This window comes from Hevea brasiliensis, chromosome 6, assembly GCF_030052815.1.
Source record: "Hevea brasiliensis isolate MT/VB/25A 57/8 chromosome 6, ASM3005281v1, whole genome shotgun sequence".
Lineage (NCBI taxonomy): Eukaryota > Viridiplantae > Streptophyta > Magnoliopsida > Malpighiales > Euphorbiaceae > Hevea > Hevea brasiliensis.
Window position 1 is genome coordinate 38,886,814 of NC_079498.1, and position 17,691 is coordinate 38,904,504.

The window sequence follows — 17,691 nt, forward strand, 5'->3', positions numbered from 1 at the left end:
GGCGCCTTTGGAATGGCCGAGAGTTGGAAGAACTCCAGGTTAAACGTGCTCGCTTGAGAGAAATCCTAGGATGGGTGACCTGAAGTTCTCCATTCCACCTATGGGACAAACCGTGAGGCTTATGGCCAAAGCGACAATTCCTCTAGTGGCTGGTTCCCGATCGTTACAATTGGTATCGAGCTCTTGGGCGAAAGGATGATCCTCAGGCAAATCCCGAGATGGTCTTGGGTTCAAAAGTAATGATATATAAGATGGGGAACTAATCACTAGAGGCGCCTGGAATGGCACGAGAGTTGGAAGAACTCGAGTTAAACGTGCTCGCTTGAGAGAAATCCTAGGATGGGTGACCTGAAGTTCTCCATTCCACCTATGGGACAAAACCGTGAGGCTTATGGCCAAAGCGGACAATTCCTCTAGTGGCTGGTTCCCGATCGTTACAATTGGTATCAGAGCCGCTCGCGTGTCCTCTTGGGCGATGATGGGGCAAACCTCAGCGAGGACGCTGAGTCCCGAAAGGGGGGGAAATAGGTCCTGCGAAAGGATGATCCCTTAGGCAAATCCCACATCGGCAAAGCACGGAGATGGTCTTGGGTTCAAAAGTAATGATATATAAGATGGGGGAACTAATCACTAGAGGCGCCTTTTGGTGGAATGGCCTGGAGAGTTGGAAGAACTCCAGGGTTAAACGTGCTCGTTTGAGAGAAATCCTAGGATGGGTGACCTCCTGGGAAGTTCTCCATTCCACCTATGGGACAAAACCGTGAGGCTTATGGCCAAAGCGGACAATTCCTCTAGTGGCTGGTTCCCGATCGTTACACTTCAAATTATGTTTCTCAGTTAGCAAAGACTCAGCAAAAGGGAAGGAAATACTGAGTCAAGACCAGGAGACAAATATCAGAGGTTTGTATACAACAACTATTTCTTTTGAATTATTTTCAATTGAAATAAATTATGACTATTTGTATATTGTTGTTTTAAATTATGAAACTGTGAAAAATTGTTTGAATGATATTTGATGGATACTTATTGATTGAAAAGCACTGTAAATGATTTGAAACCACAGCTATCATGTATATTGATCGTATTCCTCGCTAGCTTGTCTAGTGGGATGAATTGAATTCCCTCTCTGGCTGAAGTGTTGAGGTGTGTGCCTGTTGAGGACGAATAGAATGAGTACTCATATTTTTGCTAGCTAGCTATGTTATACCTCATTAGCCATCGGCTTTTGGGACGAATTGAATACCTCATTAGTCATTGACTTTTGGGATGAATTGAACTTTGGAACATGATTAAGCTGTGTGTGATTTATTGATATGTATTGTGAGATTGTGAAATGAATTTCAACTCTTATTGACATATACTGTCTTTTAAATTCAACCATGATCTGACTTATTGAAATTTATTGTGATATTGAGAAATGGAGTTTAAATTCTTGTTGACAATTATTGTCTTGAAATTAACTATGATTTTAAGTATCCACTATTTATATGATTTATAAATTGTGATTTAAAGTTGTATTTGGTTAATGTTGTGCACCACTGAGACATTGTCTCAGCGATAGCTTTTTATTGCTGTCGCAGGTAGAGAGACGGACAGGGCAGCAGGCTAGGCTGCTAGTATATCTAGCGAGAGATTTTCGGGTATAACGAGTATACCACATTTTGCATTTTGTACTGTAATGTATATTCACTGTATGTATATTTTGTTCTTGGTTTTGAGCAGTTGTAAATTCAAATTGTACCTTGAAGTTGTAAAATAATTATGAGTTGTTTTGGCTTGTAAAAATTGTATTATATTTCTTGTATCTTAGTATTTGAAAAATCACTGTGGATTTGAGTTGAGAAAAATGTTGTGTTGAGAAAAATGTTGGAGTTGAGATTTGGAAATATATTGAAGTGCTTTTTACAGGTTTTCTGAAGAACTGTTTTATCCAAAATACAGATGGTATTCTGCCAAAATTTTTACAGAAATTCCAAATAATTCAAATGCATTAGTTCTATCACTTCAGTTCAAAAAGGTTTTTAACACCTGTAAATAGTGCTCACCACTGTAAAAGAAGTAAGAAAAGTTTTTAAAATCCCTTGTAGTGTATTTAATGGGTTATCAGTAGATGGAGTTGGTAATTCATTAGGTATACTACGAGATCATGTTATGCCTTACAGAGGGGTAAGGTGTGACATCTTGCAACTACTCGATCCTCACATCAGAAATCTAACAATCAACTCTGTAAGAATTGTAATCAAATTGGTCATGCTTTTGCATATTTTCCTACTATAGAATGTAGATATTGTCATGGTTACGGTCATATTGTTGAATATTTTCCCACACACCCTCCAAGACCAAAAGGAGGGCATTCTAAATTCAAGAATGTCTCAAAGCCTGGATCTTCCTCTATCATTGCTATTACTGCTACTGAGGGTTCTACTGCCATCACCATGAGTGATCTTGAGGCACTATTCAAATAGGTTATCTCTTCTAATTCTCCTGCTGCCATGTTTACCACTCCAGGTAATTCTTATTGGCTTTTTGACTTTGCATGTTGTAATCATATGACCACTAATCTTAAATTCTTGTTTTCTGCAAAACCTGTATCTTCCTTACCACCAATCCATACTGCAAATGGTACTAAAATGAACATCACACATACTGGTCATGTGTCTACCTCAAATTTTCATCTCCCTGACACCTATTATATCCCTAATTTAGCACTCAATCTTATTTCTGTTGGTCAGTTGTGTGAAAAAGGACTAAATGTTACTTTTTCTTCCCATGGTGTCCAGGTACAGGATCCACAAACGGGACAGACTCTTGGGGAGGGTCGCAAAGTGGGTCGATTATTTGAGCTTGCATCTTTACATCTTCCTCAGAGATTTGTGTCTTCAGCTATAATCCCTAATTCCTCCATTCACCAATGGCATCTTCCTCTTGGCCATGCTTCTGCCAGTAAAATTCAACCTTTAATTTCTCGTGGATTATTAGGATCTACTAAGTTTGAGTCATTTAATTGTTTAAATTGTCAGCTTGCAAAACAACCTGCATTATCTTTTTCTCATAATAATACTACTTCAGACACTCCTTTTCGTTTAATTCATTCTGACATTTGGGGTCCTTCTCCTATTTCTTCAATAAATGGTTTTCGTTATTTTGTGATATTTATTGATGATTATTCTTGATTTACTTGGATATATTTTTTGAAACATCGATCTGAGTTATCACAAATTTACATCACATTTGCAAAAATGATTAAAACTCAGTTCTCTTGTGACATTAAAATTCTCTGAACAAACAATGCCATGGAATATCGGGATTCTTCTTTACTTCAATTTCTTAGTCAACAAGGCACTATTGTTCAACGTTCTTATCCTCACACCTCTCAACAGAATGGGCGAGCCGAACGCAAGCATCGCCATATTCTTGATTCTGTACGTACTCTTCTTCTTTCTGTCTCATGTCCAGAAAAATTTTGGGCAGAAGTAGCTCTTCATGCTGTTTATATTATTAACCGTCTTCCTACCTTGGTTCTTTATAATTTATCTCCTTTTGAAAAGTTGTTTGGACAACCTCCTGACTATTCCATCCTTAAACCTTTTGGATGTGTTTCTTTTGTTCTTTTACAACCTCATGAGCATACCAAATTAGAAACCCGTGCTCGTCTATGTTGTTTTCTTGGTTATGGCATTGAACACAAAGGGTATAATTGTTGGGATCCTGTTTCTAATAAGTTACGCATCTCTCGTCATGTTACCTTTTGGGACAATACTATGTTCTCTTCTCTTTCCAAATTTCATCACTCTGTCAATACTGACTCTCTATTTTTCTCTGACTCCTCCAAAGAGCTATTTCCAAGTCCTGATCCAAGTGATTGTGATGTGCTCAATATTAGCCCAACTACACCTGCCCCTGTTGAATCTGCACCAATTATTGATCTAGTATCTGCGCCTGCATCTCCTCCTAGCACTACTCTTCGTTGTTCTACCCGTCTAAGAGAAACTCCTCATTATCTTTCTTATTTTCACTGTTACTCTACTATTGCAACCCTTCATGAGAGTACTGACCCTCTTTGGCAGTAAGCTATGACTGACGAACTTCAGGCTTTAGAGAAAACTCATACTTGGGATTTAGTTGATCTTCCAACAAACAAGACCCCTATTGGTTGCAAATGGATTTACAAAATCAAGACCCATTCTGATGGAACTATTGAACACTACAAAGCTCACTTAGTAGCCAAAGGGTACACTCAAGAGTATGTTATCGACTATGAAGAAATTTTTGCTCCAGTGGCCCGATTAATATCTATTCGCAGTCTCTTAGCTATTGCTGCAGTTCGTAAATGGAAACTTTTCCAGATGGATGTCTAAAATGCTTTTCTTCATGGTGATTTAACAGAAGAGGTTTATATGCATCCTCCTCCTGGTTATCATTCTCCTCATAAGGTTTGCAAACTTTGGCGAGCCTTATATGGATTAAAACAAGCTCCCAGGGCCTGGTTTACCAGATTTAGTTCCACTCTTGCTCAACTTGGTTTTCTCTCTAGTACACATGATTCTGCATTATTCACTCACTAAACTGACAGTGGTATTGTTCTTCTGTTGCTTTATGTTGATGATATGATAATAATAGGAGATGATTCATCTGGTATTTTAGAGTTACAACATTATCTCAATCAGCATTTTGAAATGAAAGACTTAGGTTCTCTCAGCTATTTTTTTGGTCTTGAAGTTTCTCAAAATTCTGATGGCTATTATCTATCTCAAGCCAAGTATGCATCCGACTTACTTTCTCGAGCAGGCATCACTGATAGCAAAACAGTATTAACCCCATTGGAGCTCAATTGTAAGCTTACACCTCTTGATGGCACTCCTCTTGATGATCCTACTTTATATCGACAGCTTATCGGAAGTCTTGTTTATCTCACAGTTACTCGACCTGATATTTCATATGCTGTTCATCTGGTCAGCTAGTTTATGTCTGCTCCTCACTCAACTCATTTTTCTGCAGTACTTCGAATCCTTCGTTATATCAAAGGCACTCTTTTTCATGGTTTGCACTTTTCCGCTACCTCCTCCCTAATATTATCTGGCTACTCTGATGCTGATTGGGCCGGTGATCTGACAGATGGTTGCTCTACAACTGGTTATTGTTTCTTCTTGGATAATTCTCTTATCTCTTGGCGTAGCAAAAAGAAAACTGTTATTTCACGTTCTAGCATAGAATCTGAATATCATGCTCTTGCTGATGCTACATCTGAATTACTTTGGTTACGGTGGTTATTAACTGATTTGGGTGTCACTCATTCTTCTGCCACAATGCTTCATTGCGATAATAGAAGTGCCATATAGATTTCTCATAATCATGTATTTCATGAGCGTACCAAACACATCGAAATTGATTGTCATTTTGTACGTCATCATGTTGCTTATGGCACCATATGTTTGATTCCTGTCTCCTCTATCAGCCAAACCGCTGATATATTCACCAAAACACATCCAAGGGCCCAAAAATCAAAGGGAAATTAAAAGTCATTTTAAAATGTCTAAAATTATTTAGATATTGTTCTAAATTATTTTCATTCACCCAAAATATTTTTACCAACATTTTTGTTAATATTATTTATTTTTGAGAAAATAAATATTTTATTTTGGACTTTAAATTCTTTCTATCTGTGTAAAGAAATATTTCAAAACAAATATTATTCATATAATTAGAAAAGTAAATGTTTTTATAAGAATTTTTTATAATAATAAACATAATAATTTTTTAAAAAATTTACTATATTTAAAAAATAATTTGTAAAACACTTGCGTTTTATATAAGCTTATTATATTTTAGTTATAAAAGTTTTCTTGATACATTTCCTTAAATTTTTCATAATGAAAAACATAACTGTGATGGCAGTGGAATAATTAAACAAATTATAAAAACGATCATTTATGTATATATATATGACAAAATGTATAATGGCAAAGATATTAAAAATCATAAGCAGATATGTTTTTGTGTTTTAGAGCCTGTTTGATATTGTAATTGAAGAGTTAGAGTTGCTTTTCAATAATAGAAAAAAATCAGTTTATCTGTTGAAAAAATTAATTTGAAAAAGATAATTTTGTTATTTAATGTTTTATAACTAAAATTTATTAAATTTAATTTTAAATTATTTTTTAATATTATCTAAATAATATATTTAAAAATATATTTTTCTCAACAGATCCTTAATTTATAAGAATTTTAATTCGTAACTCTTAGTACTTCAGTTCTATTAATAATGATTGATAAAATATTTAAAATAATTATAATTAATTAACTAATATTGAATTTTAAATGCTATAAAATTAATTAATGAGTCATAAATTACCATGATTTAAATGAAATTTTTTAAATTCCAAACTTTTTCAAACTTATAGATGGTGAAATGACCCAAAAAAGAAATAATGGGGGAATAAAAAAATACTTCTGAGAATTATTTATTAGTAAAATTATTATATATACAATAAATATGTTTATATTTTTAATATATATATATATTAATTAGCATACTCGATTCATTATGCACGGGTGAATCATTGATTATATATAATATATATCCTAATTAAAAAAACTAATTTTGATAATTTAACATATAATTTTTGTCATAACAAAATTAAAAATGAAAAAAGAAATTATATACATTAGAGCATCAAGGTGGGCCCAAGTCACTGTCAGAAAAAGGTCCGGCTAAACTGGCCCAACAAGAGCCTGTTAATTTATAATTCTTAGAACCAATAATGTCAGCAAATTTTCATGTCCAACTCCGGAAAGGAAACCACAAAACTTCACCACCGCCCCAAGCATAGGAATCAGTTTCCAACTAGGATCTTAAATCCTATTGCTTCAATGTTAAAGTTTCCTTCAATTCTATATATATGTGCATTAATCCCTGACCTCTCTCCTTCCATTAGAAACAAGTAAGAGCAATTTCAAGAATGGAGAAACAGCATTTGAAACCCTTTGGTTCTTTCTATGCTTCCACCACTCAGGAAGCAAAGAAAGATCAATTTCTTGCAGCTGAGCCATCTGAAAAGAAGCGGAAGTACCAGCATAACTCAGACGGTGAAAAGAATAGTGGAGTTTCGACTGAGTTGACCCTTTCTTGCGGGGTTCCAAGCAAGATCAACAAGCCAAGAATCAAAGAAATCAATTCTTTTCCTGATAATGAGATCAATGCTATCGTTGTTTCAACTCGACTTGCAAATGAAGTTTCAACTGAGCTAAAACTAATTGATGAATCTTGGTTTACTGCCTTTGCTGCAACGAGAGAGGAACCTGTTGTATCCAAAGAATCATCGGATTCAGAATCGAAATCATTGGTTCAAAATATTGCGGAGACAACATCCAGCCCTGATGATGAGAGAAAAGAGAGTCCGATGCATGACGTTCCGACAATACTGATGCTTTCTGATCCATGGAAGATTAAGAAGAAGCTCACTGGTAGTGATCTTGGTAACCTGTGCAGACTTTTGGTGGCATCATTATCAGTCAGAAATCATATTTTGCCATTATTGAGCGGTGAAACGGTTGAGCAGATTGAAAAAGGTGGTGCTCCAGTTCCTATATGGGATTGCGATACTAATACCGAACAACATATGGTTTTGAAGCACTGGCGTTCATCGAAGAGTTATGTTTTCATTAAAGGCTGGATGATTCAATTTGTGAAGAGAAGGATTTTAGTTGAAGGAGATCTTATTGGGATTTATTGGGATCCATCAAATTCAAGATTCAATTTTTCTGTGCTTGAAAGAGCTTAGCAGCAGCAGAGGCTGATTATTCTTCTTATAATTTTTCATTTATTTACATTTTTTTTTCAATTATAGTATTGTTTGAATCTCATATCTATATATGTATCTAAAACTATTTCTCATTTTTTGTTAGCGTTGTTAAGAAAATTTTATTTTTATTCTATTTTTGTGACTATTAAAATTTCTCAAGTTACTGATGCTTCTGTTATTAAGATTTTCGATATCACCAAATATGGTGCTAAGGGAGATGAGAAGGCTGATTGCACAATGGTGGGTTAATTTCTTTTTACACTGCACATTTATTTATTAAAAATTCATATCTAGATTGGTTTATTATCGATTCTACAATGATGCATGATAAGACCTACATGTAAAATAAGTGATACTCACATGCAAAATGGGTGAAATTCATGTGTCTTGAATCGAAAATAAACTAACTTTTCAATGATTGACAAGGCCTTACTATAACGAAAATTTAATAATAACTTTAATAACGAAACTTTAAAAATCTCCAAAAATAATAGTTAACAGACTGCACTACCTTTTCGACCAATAATGCCAATATAGTTACTCTTAATGAGAGTCCTAACTAATAAGAAATTATTCAATACAATTGTCGTATGTACAACGTATAGATTTTGAACTTTGATTATATTGGGATTCATCACAATTAATGACTATAATAAACCTATTGTACATGCAATCATGAAAAGGAAAATTTATCTTAACTTACGTAAATATTGTTGGATTTACAAGCACCTGATTTCATTTCATATTTAGCTATAGTCCTGGAAAATTAGTATCTTAACCTTGGGAAAATTGGCAATAATAGAAAGATCCTATTAATCACTTCCACGTATAATTGTTTTCGTAAGAAGCACACCTATTATTGATCAATCTCAATAATCTTAAAGAAAATAAATAAGGAGGGAATATAGAAAAAACAAATCCAAATTAAATTCATGATTTAAAGTCGTTAATTAAATGAGATATATTAATAAGTCTCACTTTTTCTCATATTTACTCATGGATTTATAATCTTTTATTTGATATAATTCCATTTTTGTTAACTTACATAAGAGCAATTATAAAAAAATGTATCTTGTTATCATTTAAAAGATAACATTTTCATTAAATTAGTACCTTGAGATTTTACGCCATTAGATTCTTCTTCCATCCATTAGAGGAATGCAGACCAGATATTAATACTAATTGAAATAAGAAATCACTACAAGATATTAATACTAATTGACACAAGAAATTACCACATATCAACATTTTTTCTAACGAATGCAAGAATAATATGTTACATCATAAAATCTTATGGTACTAATTTATTGAAAATAAAAGTGGTCTCTTAATGCGCTAAACTAGGTGTAATTTTAAAATTACTTATAATTTCTAATTTTATAAAGAATATTCTTCTATGTTAACTAATTAGCTAATCTGATGTCATTATACAAAGAAATCAACACCAGTTTTAAATTATTAAACAAATATTAAAATATAACCAAACCAAAAACTTATTTTTTAAAAAAAAAATAAAAGAGAATAGAATTTGAACCGGCCTAATACCATGAGTCGATTTGCATGCAAAATTAATTTCTCACTTTGAATTTTAAACAGTATCTTTACTTATTCATATTTTTTTAAAACTTATTATTCTATTATATTTTTATTTTATTACATTTAAGTTAATAATTAAATTATTATTATTATATATTAACAGTTAAATTAATTATAACATATAAATTTTTGTAAAAATATAATCTAATCAAAATATAATAATTTCAAAATTAATATATATTTTTATTTATAGAATTAAACTAACCTTAAAATTACCATTTCAATATAAACAATTATATTAATATTCAATATTTAAATAATAAAATAACTGTGTTATTGCACGTGTTTCAAAGGCTAGTATTGATAAATGTATGAAAGGAGGAAATATTAGCATTGCCGATAATGTTCTTCATGATTTATATTATTTATACCATTAAAAAGTATCTATGGTGTCAATTGTATAAATTTGTTGCTACTAATATAAATTAATAACAAATTTCGCTATTACTTTTAGTAATGACAAGTGATTTTATATAAAGTCATTGCTAATAATTTTTAGTGAGAAGCTATTCCATACGAATATATTATTTATAATTTTTAGCAAGAAGTTATTCATCACCAAATATTTTTAATACAAATTTATCGCTAATAATTTTTAGCAATAAATTTATCCATTGCTAAATCTATAGATAATTTTAATTTTTAAATATTACTATAATTAATATTAATTAAAATATTAATATTATTTTAATAGTAATTATACTTATACTAAAAATCTTATTATAATTCTATATTTTTAATTCTATATGTATTATTAATTCATTAAAAATTATTTAGTTTATTACAATAAAATCAATAAACAACATTATACACCGAATCTATCTTATATTAATTTTTTTTTAATTTTTGTTAATATTTACAAATTTATAATATTAAATTATAAAATCACTATTAAAAAGTAACTATTTAATTAACATAATTATAAAATTATTGTTAAAAATAACTATTTAATTAAATAAAATTTTATATTTATATCAATAGATATAAAATTATAATCTTATACAATGAAAAATAATTGTTATAAATTTGCAGCTATTTGTTTTTAAAATATTAGTAACAGATAGTTTTATATTTACACACTATATTTTTGTATAAGAAGACTCAAGTTTAATTAATTTTGATTTATAATATGATTTTTTTCTTTTTTTCACTCGATTTTTGTGTATTTTTTTCTTTAACAGGTAAAATCTATTTGTAAGTTTTTAAATTTTTAAGTTTTTGTATGTCATAGATATCATTCCTATAAATGTAATTGCACGTGAATGTGATCACTTGAATTTTATTATCATTGCCATTATCGAATGAAACCACTATCCTCACGAATTCTAATATTTGTATAGGGTAAGATAGATTAATTTTCATTTTTAACATATTTAATATTGATGCATCCTATAATATTTGGGACTATTATTATCATTTTTACATAAAAAAATATATTTTATATGTGATTGTCTAAGATTTTAATTTTTATGGATCTATTTAGTCTAAATATAGATTAATTATAATTTATTAATATCCTTATATGCATGAATATATTTTTTTTTATTTTTAATTGATTAGTAAATCTTAGTTAAATTGTTGATTTTGACCATAAGGTTATAAAAAAGCCTAATTATATTTTTACACATATTTATATGAAAAGTTATGCTCCTCTCAATAATAATGTTAAGTTGTTATGTTTTAAAATTTTAAAATAATAAAAATAAGAGGAAGATACAAAAAGAAAAAGAAAAAAAAACAATTTGATTACTTAAGAGTTGAGAGTACTAATTATAATATTAATATGAATTATTTAAAAATGCATGATTAAATTTATATTTATATTTATATTTATAATGTATTTATAACATATATAGATATAAGTTAAAATAAACAAAAATACTTGTTAAATATATTAAATAGGATTTAAAATTATTTGTATTAAACGATATGAATCACAAATAATGTTACTAATTACATTTAGACGATGGAATGGTTTATATGAATATAGACTTACATAAGAGTTGAACCAATCTGAAAATCTTTGTTCTATTAATTCATTAGCTTTTGCATCACTGATATTACGTGATGTCTATTGTAATTCAGTATGGTACATCTTACACATAAATAAATTAGTCGATTGTCAGTGGAAAAGGCAAATTCACAGATGACTTTTAAGAGAATTAACCTATATTTAGGGTTTTTATAAACTTACTTTATATATGCGTCAATTTCAAGGCAATTTAGAAAGACGTAGATATGGGCAATCTTATATTCATCATCTCCTAACCATCTTGTTTTAGCTCTGCCATACGATCGACTAGGATACTTGAATATTGATAAATTTCCTTTGATTTCATCACTGTCTCCACCATCATCATTACGGGGAACTTGCCGATCCCGCATTATGACATGAGGCTTAAAATAATGCGTACAAAAATTAGATGCTTCAACTAAGAATGAATTACACATTGAACCTTCAACTTTTGCTTTGTTCTTTACATTTTTCTTTAGGTGTCCCAGAAATCTGAAAATATAAAACACCATATTCAAATGCAAGCTCTAGGGAAAGTTTATGATGAATTTTACAACACAAAAAGAAAATAATGATTCTCTATTACCTCTTAAAAGGATACATCCATCGATATTATACTGGTCATGCGATTTTTGCCTCATATGGTAGATGGATGGGAATATGTTCCATTGAGTCAAAAAAGGCAGGAGGAAATATACGCTCTAACTTGCAAATAATTATGGAAATTTCTGCTTTTAGACGCTCCATGTCTTACACCTTAATATTTGTAGCAGTAGGATTTTTAAAAAACAAGCTCAACTCAGTTAATGCTTGCCAAACTGTATTTGGAAGGAACTCATGAAATGCAATTGGTAATAATCTTTGCATAAACACATGACAATCATGGCTCTTCATACCAAAAAGCTTATACTTTTGCATATCAACAAATAGCCGTATTTTTGCTTTTTCTATTTATCAAGAGTATAATAAGCCTTAAGGTATTTACCTGTTCGCACATCTTTCTCTAACTCTTTTTTACAACATAAATGTGTTATATCTTCTCTTGCTTTTGCATTATCCTTTATCTTCCCTTTAATATTCATCACTATGTTAAAAGTATTCTCAAAGACATTTTTCTCGATGTGTATGACATCTAAGTAACCATCTCTCCAAAAAAACTTTTATTGCATTTCACTATTAGTACAATTTCACTGTTAATAGATAGTGAGATATCCCAATTGGTTTATCTTTAACTTTATTACGTACCTAGGGAGATCTTCTATCAATTATGCAGAAAAACCGTTTAGGTTACTCTAGAATGATAGCTCTCCCATTATACGTTAGCTTTGTAGAGTTTATATGCGTCGATCTAACATGTTTAATTTTATTAGAATTTTTTTTAAATTTCACAAGTGGCATGAGGTGCAGATTCATTTATAAGAATTGAATATGCGCAAGCTCTCTAAAAATAAGATAATTATTTATACATCAGGGTAAAAAATAGTGTTACCTTCGATATAAAAATTTAATTTTCCTTAATTTTAGAAAGAAGAGGCCATGTAATTAGAGAGATGATGCATGTGCACTAGATATAATCTCTCCTAAAAATTCACATAAGATTTGCTGAAAATTTTTTTCTTATAATATGATCCATTCAATACGGAATGTTAATGGGAATTGAAAATGAGACTTCTTGATAAAAACTTTAAATGGTTACAATAGAACAAGTAACTAAACATGTTTTATCTTGAATCCCTTATGAGAACTAATGTTTTTCCCCCGCATAGAGCATAACCAACATAGAGCATAACCAACATTTTTAATGGAGGATGAAGCATTTCTGTGAGCAGATCAACGTATGTGTATTTCTAATTAAAGCAAACTTAGGTTAAAAAAAAACTTATTGATATCAGTGAACTCATTTGGCCTTTTTTTTTTTTTCATTTCATAAACCAAAATGAATTTCATTTATATAATGAACAATATCAAATTACAACATTTTAGTAGAGAATTGGTTACATAGAAAAGTAAAATGTAACATTGTAGCAGCAATGCTCTAGCCTAGCAGCTTCCTTATCAAAAGCAATAGAGCCTTTAATAAATGGAGAAGATCACAGTAGCTTTTCCAAATGAACGCTAATTCCACTTTGTTCTTAAAACCAACTGGCACATTTTGGAGAAGATCAGACATCATTAATGATGGATCTCCTCCAGGCCAGACCTGCACCACTTTTTTAGGTTTCAAATAAGAAACCTACAAGTGAGCAGGGATGAAACTTCATTGCTGGCAGAATTAGCATCTTCAGAGCAGGAATGAGTCCATGCACCCCTAATCCACAATCTCCCCAAATTCGCTGCTTTTTGTGTCATCTATTCCGGATACAAAAGGATGAATTAATAACATCTCAATGGTGAATCTGAACTGATGATTCTTCACTAGACATCCTTTCAAGAAATCCTTGCCATCCTTTGAAATCCAAGAAGGAATTTTTGGCAATTCATATATATCAGCAATCCTCTCGCAAGCTTTTTCAGTTGTTTCATTAGGGTTCGAACCCCAAAGTGATTTCCCAATAAACATCTCAAAAACCATACATCCAAGAGCCCAAATATCAGATGGAAATTCCTGAATATATTATCAATGAGAGTCTCTGGTGCCATATATAAAGCAGTCCCAACAATAAAACAATCAAGCTTCCTCTTTTTGGTCTTCTGAACTTTCTTGGCCAATCCAAAATCCCCAATCTTGGGCACAAAGTCACCATCCCCACTAGGCACGAGCAGCACATTGTCTGGCTTCAAATCACAATGAACATAATCGTGACTGTGGATGTAATTAATACCTTTAAGAATAGGCCTTGTGTATCTCTTCACATCCGATTCAGGTAACCCACAACACCCGACCTCTTTTTAAGATTAGCTAGGGTTCCTCCAGAAGCGTACTCCAACAACAGATTGTAAAGCATCTTTCCATCCTTACTCATAGTAGTTTCTTCGCCTAACACTCAAGAATGTAGGGACAGTCACGAAGATGGTTGAAAGTCTCTTTCTCCTTCTGAAGTGAACTTGAGGAAGAGACCTCCGCTGATTTAATAGCCATAAGTGGTGGATAAAACGCTCTTCTTGATTTGAGTTTCTTCAAAAAAGCGAGATAAACAGACGCAAACCCTCCTTTGCCAAGCAACGACCCTCTCCACCATGCGACTCCATGATTATCCGAGCTATCTTCTTCGACTGCCATAACCTTTCTCTTCATTGCTTAGGTTCAAAGCAATGTAATCTCCAATGCTTCAACGATACTTGGTTACACAAAAGAAGGGATTTTACCACCATATATCATCAACGTGAAATTAAAGCTTTATTTTTCTAGTTGCCACTAGTTTGAAACCTAACTTAAACTAATAACTAATTTAATATCTTTTGACCCATAAGATAACCAAGTAGTTAATGTTAAATTACCAAAAATGAAATAATTATAAATAAAAATTATATAACATGCTAAAAATTTTATCTCGACTTTTTATTTTAAATTAAAAAAAATATCAAAAATTTTAGTCCCATGAATTTAAAAATAAAAATTTAATATAGTCAGCATGCCTAGCTAGTCAACATGCCACATTAACTAATCACTTTAACTATTAATTGGTTTATTGCTAAGTGTGAAAATAATAATAAAATTTTAAATTAAATTATTAAAATTAGAAGATTTGATTAAATTTAAAAAAATATAAAAGATTTTGACTTTTTAAGTTAATTCTGCTGTAACTAAAAGATATTTCGTATAAGAAATTATTGATAAATTTTTTCTTTTATTATTATAATAATAATAATAATAATAATAATAATAATAATAATAATAATAATAATAATAATAATAATAATAATAATAATAATAATAATAATAATTAGCTTTGAGCTGATTCAATCATCTTCAATCTAAGAGATTTAATAGTGTCATTATTCATGAGTTATTATGATGCATTGCTATTGAAGAATGTGACATTAATTGTTTCCATTCTTTCTTATAAAACATACTTGTACAGAATGTCATACATGTGTGTGTATTTGTTATCAGTTAATGCAATAATAATAGAAATTTGTCAATGGATGCCATTAGATTCTAGAAAAATAGGTTTAAATCAGTTATCTTTTGAGAGCTTTTGTTTTTCCATGCATAAATAGAACATAAGCAACATTTTTTAATGGAGGAAGCTTATTCATTTCTATGTGCAAATTTATGGATGTGTTATTAATTCATAGCAGTGAACTCATAAGGCCACCTTTTTGAGAAATTATATAGTGAAGCAGTTATATCATGTCAATACTTTACATAGAATGGCAAAGCAATTGTTGATGGACAAATATACAAATTCAGTTACTAAAATTAAAAAAATATATATAATTTTTTCAGACCCACTCAATATACATGCTTATTTTTGCTATTCTATGTAAATTATCCTACATAGAATAATTGACATATAACAAGCTCTGACATGTTATAAGTTATCCTCAGTAATCAAGGAGATCTCAGTTCTCATTTAAGCCTTGCCGTCAATTCATTTTATTCATACTTTTCGGGAGGGCAATTTGATCTTTGTTTCACTTGCAAAGCACAGGCCGATACGCTTTGAAGGCATTATTGCTTTCTTTTACTTTTAGGGTTATTGTCTATATTGTCCCCATCTGAGTTCTGCTTTCTATTTGCTTTTGGACTATTCTCCTTTATTCTTGAATTGTTTGACTCTATTTTGTTATCTTTGTTGTTCTTCGGTATCCAGGTTTTCTCTTAACATGCCTTGTCCTAGGTCGGATTAGGTGTATGGGGCAGTCTGCCGATCGAAGATAGTTGGATGAGCTCATGTAAAGTTTTTCATACCTTATGTTACTAAAATTTCCTACTTATAAAAAAAAAAGGAACCGAATGTGTGTAGGCTTTCTAAAAATAAGCTTCACAAGACTTGTTGAAAAGTTTCTTTTATAAAACATACTTGTACATAGGTTCATGTGTGTGTATCTATTATCAGTTAGTGCAATAATACTAGTAAATTTTCAAAACTAGCTACCTAAGGATGCCATATTAGTAAATTTTCAAAACTAGCTACTTAAAGATGCCATTAGATTCTATAAAAATAGTTTTCCTCCATGTTTAAGTCATTTATCTTTATTTAGTTTGCTCTTTAATACATGCAATGATCCATTCAATAGGGATTTCCCATTAGTCCTTTTGCACTGATCTTAATGGGAATTGAATTTGAGATTTCTTGATGAACACTTTAAACGGTTACAGTAAATCACGCAAGTAAACATGTTTTATCTTGAATCTATCATGAGAATTAATGTTTTTCCCTGCATAGAACATAATGCAGGATGATGCATTTTTGTGCCCAAATGAATGCATGTGTTACTAATTAAAGCAAACTTAGCTTATCAAAAAAGAAAAAAAAGCAAACTTATTCATAGCAGTGAACTCATATGGCCACCATTTTTCATTCCATAAACCAAAAAGGACTTTTATTTATATAATGAACAATATCAAATTACAACCACCATTTACTAGAGAATTGGTTGCACAGAATGTAAAATGTGTAGGCAGCGAGTCCCTGGCTTAGCAGCTTTCATGGCATAAGCAATAGAGCCTTGAATAAACAGGAGAAGATCACATAAGCTTTCCTAAATGGATGCCAATTCCACATTTATTCTGGAAACCAACCATCACATTTTGGATAAAATCAGATATCACTAATGATGGACCTCTTACGGGCCCATAGGTAGCAGAATTAGCATCTTCCTGGCCCATGGATAGCACTTTTTTAGGTCTCAAATAAGAAACCTGCAAGTGAGCAGGGATAAAAACTTCTTAGGTAGCAGAACTAGCATCTTCGTCACTCAGCAACTTGCTGCATATCATATAATATCATTATAGGCTCCAATTCACTAGGTAATTAATTCTCTTGGGGAACAATATTACGGGTAACGTTAAATAACAAGGTCAGTCATGAGCACAATATAGAGCAATTCAGAGCCATTGTTTTCCTTCCAGAGTTGCACAGAGGACAGCATTCTGATCCCAGCTCCATTGACCAACTTGGATCATATTGTTTGCGGTTGCAAGAAAATCATATCTACAATTCAATTCCTTCACATGACCAAATCTTTTCAATTCCAATTGTGTACCGCTGAAGTTGTTGTCCTGGTCTACAAATGATATAGTTAACTAAAGATCAAATTGCTGCTTAACTTGGAATTCCGCATAACAATGTTGAAAGAGTTAACATTGGTTTGAAGTTAAAAATGATATCA

General features: G+C 31.2%; 1 protein-coding gene and 1 pseudogene across 1 annotated transcript; one reads left to right on the forward strand and one right to left on the reverse strand.

Moving 5' to 3' along the window:
• The first annotated feature begins 6,959 nt into the window (after positions 1–6,959).
• Positions 6,960–7,781, forward strand: LOC110638460 (B3 domain-containing protein At2g33720-like). Its single transcript, XM_021789023.2, has one exon. It carries the CDS (start codon positions 6,960–6,962, stop codon positions 7,779–7,781), a length of 822 nt encoding a protein of 273 aa, XP_021644715.2.
• Positions 7,782–13,720: 5,939 nt separating this feature from the next.
• On the reverse strand, positions 13,721–14,647 carry LOC110638474 (mitogen-activated protein kinase kinase kinase 20-like; annotated as a pseudogene).
• Between the last annotated feature and the right edge of the window lie 3,044 nt (positions 14,648–17,691).